We start from the raw sequence: 2500 nt of genomic DNA, 5'->3' as shown, positions 1-2500 counted from the left end.
TTTTGTCGATTTTGCTTTCTTTGTAAATATGTCAGGTAGAGGTCAGGTAAGGTCAGTCTGGAGAGGAAAGGTCAGTGTTTTTTACAAGTTAGGTCAAGTTAGGTTACGTGAAAATAAGAGATGTGCTGTTTTTGTTGATTTTCAGTTGAATTTCTTGTAAATACGTAAGTTAGAGGTCAGATAAGGTCAGGATGAGAGGAAAGGTCAGTGTTTTTATACGTTGGGTCAAGTTAGGTTACGTGAAAATAAGAAATGTGTTTTTTTTTTTTTTTTGGTTTAGTTCTTTGTAAATACTTAAGGCAGAGGTCAGGTAAGGTCACGTATGGTTAAGTGTGAGAAGGGAGGTCACTTTTAGTTATAATTGAGGTCAAATTTGGTCAGATAAAAGAAGAAATACGTAGATTTTTCTCAATTCTTCGTTAACTCTTTGTAAATTTGTTGGGTTTGACGCTTTGGTTTATAAAGGTCAGGTCAAGGGATAAGTAAAGGTCATGGTTTACTTGCTAAAGGTCAAAGGGGAAGAGATAACCTGTTCTTTTCATATTTTACTTGGGTAGTTTTCTAGCACGCCAGCTTTTGTGAAATTGTTTTATAAAGGCAAAAATAAACGAAAGAAAAGGTCAGAGGTTGTTAATTAAAGGCCCCCCAAAAAATATATATATAATGAATAAGTTTTCTTTTTTATATAATTTTTTTTTTCATTTCTATTCCATTGTTAGGTTGTTTTGTGTAATTTTTTTTTTTTTAGGTGCGTGCGTGTGTGTGTGTGTGTGTGTGTGTGTGTGTGTGTGTGTGTGTGTGTGTGTGTGTGAGGTTAAAGAATGAAGAATAAGTAGTTTTTTTTATATATGATATTTTGTTTTTATTTTATCAGTATTTTTATTTATTTATTTATTATTATTATTTTTTTTTTTTTTGTGCGTGTGTGTATGTGTGTGTGTGTGTGTGTACGTACCATATTCTCCTCATCCACGCTGTGTAAATCCCTCACTTTAATACTGAACGACACGGGAAGCACACCTGAGGAGAAAAAGGACAAAAAAAAACCTGCATCATACACACACACACACACACACACACACACACACACACACACACACACACACACACACACACACACACACAAAGGAGGCCGGCTTAAGTGTATGTCATCAGTAATTTATGCAAAGTGTGTGTGTGTGTGTGTGTGTGTGTGTGTGTGCATTTAGGAACAGCTGTGGTGGTGGTGGTGGTGGTGGTAGTAGTAGTAATAGTAGTTTTCAAGTTCTTTCTCTATCTCATTCTGCTCATAATTATTTTTTTCTTTCTTTATTTACTTCACTGATTCATCTATTTACTTATTCCCTCTTTCCTTCATGCCTTCATTCTTTCATTTCATCCTTATTTCCTTCATTTTCACGTTTTCATCCATTCACTTCTTCCTTTATTCCTTCCCGCATTCCTTTCCTCAATCACTCCTTCACTCTCCCTTCCTTCCTTCCTTCATTAATATCGCTCTGTCTCTTCACTCATTCCTTTGCATTCCTACTTCCTTTCCTCCACCCTTCATTCATCCCACTCTCTCTCTTTTCGCTCCTTCACTCCTTCACGTCCTTACCTCCTTCGGGCGGCGTGGGGAGAACAAACTTATCATAATTTTGAGGGAGAAAGCTGTGAGGTTCCTCTTGCAACACCTGCCTCTTCTCTCTCACCTGTCCCTCCTTCAGGTAACGTGTTGTGTTCCTGTACAGGTGAAGAGAGGTCATTGTTAAGTGTCTCTGTCTGTCTGCCTGTTTGTTTGTTTGTTTGTTTGTTTGATTGTGTTTGTGTTTGTTTTGTCTACCTGTGTCTGTCTGTCTGTCTTGTTTATTTGTTTGTTTTTGTTTGTCTGTCTGTCTGTTTGTCTATTTATCTATCTAATCCGTTTATTAATCTACTGGTATCTTTTGTGTTAGTATATGAAGGATTTTGGTTATAGTAGTAGTAGTAGTAGTAGTAGTAGTAGTAGTAGCAGTAGTAATAATAATAATAATAACAGTAATGCCAATAATAACATCAATATCAATTCTCTGTCAAATATTGGGTATGAGAAGCGAGTGTCAGGTATCAGGTGACAGGTGACAGGTGACAGGTAACACAGGCAACACAGGTGACTTGCGCCGTGGCCTCCCGTGTTAAGTGTTACAAGTTGTGACTCGTGGAGCGCCGTTTATCGATTACTTCCTCGGCTCCTTGCATAATTAATTCGCCCCAACACAACTCGTAAATAAAACCATGAATTAATGCTGGCCGGCTCTTTAATTCATTCCACTCTCACACTTCTTATTTCAGGGTTGAGTTGTGGAGGGGCGTAAAGTTTTCCCCTCGTTCATAAAAGGGAAAAAATTGGATAATCATTTTTTTCCCCAGCAGTAAATTTCCGGGTCAAAATGTTTCCTATCGTGGTGTAAATTCAGTTTGGTTTGGTTTAGTTAGGTAAAGCTTGGTTTGTCGTCTAGATTGGGTTAGTTTGAGTTAGGCT

General features: G+C 37.5%; 1 protein-coding gene across 1 annotated transcript in view; it reads right to left on the bottom strand.

Moving 5' to 3' along the window:
- The window catches only part of LOC135091962 (gamma-aminobutyric acid receptor subunit rho-3-like), a 15401-nt gene that overhangs the window by 8830 nt on the left and 4071 nt on the right, over positions 1 to 2500 (bottom strand). The window contains exons 2-3 of the mRNA XM_063990032.1: positions 1598 to 1722; positions 956 to 1020 (exon numbers count right to left, since the gene is read on the bottom strand). Coding sequence (XP_063846102.1) covers positions 956 to 1020; positions 1598 to 1722 — 190 coding nt within the window. The remainder of the gene's footprint in view (positions 1 to 955; positions 1021 to 1597; positions 1723 to 2500) is intronic.

The sequence above is a fragment of the Scylla paramamosain genome, chromosome 39 (genome assembly GCF_035594125.1).
Source record: "Scylla paramamosain isolate STU-SP2022 chromosome 39, ASM3559412v1, whole genome shotgun sequence".
NCBI lineage: Eukaryota > Metazoa > Arthropoda > Malacostraca > Decapoda > Portunidae > Scylla > Scylla paramamosain.
This window is presented reverse-complemented; position numbering and strand designations above follow the sequence as displayed.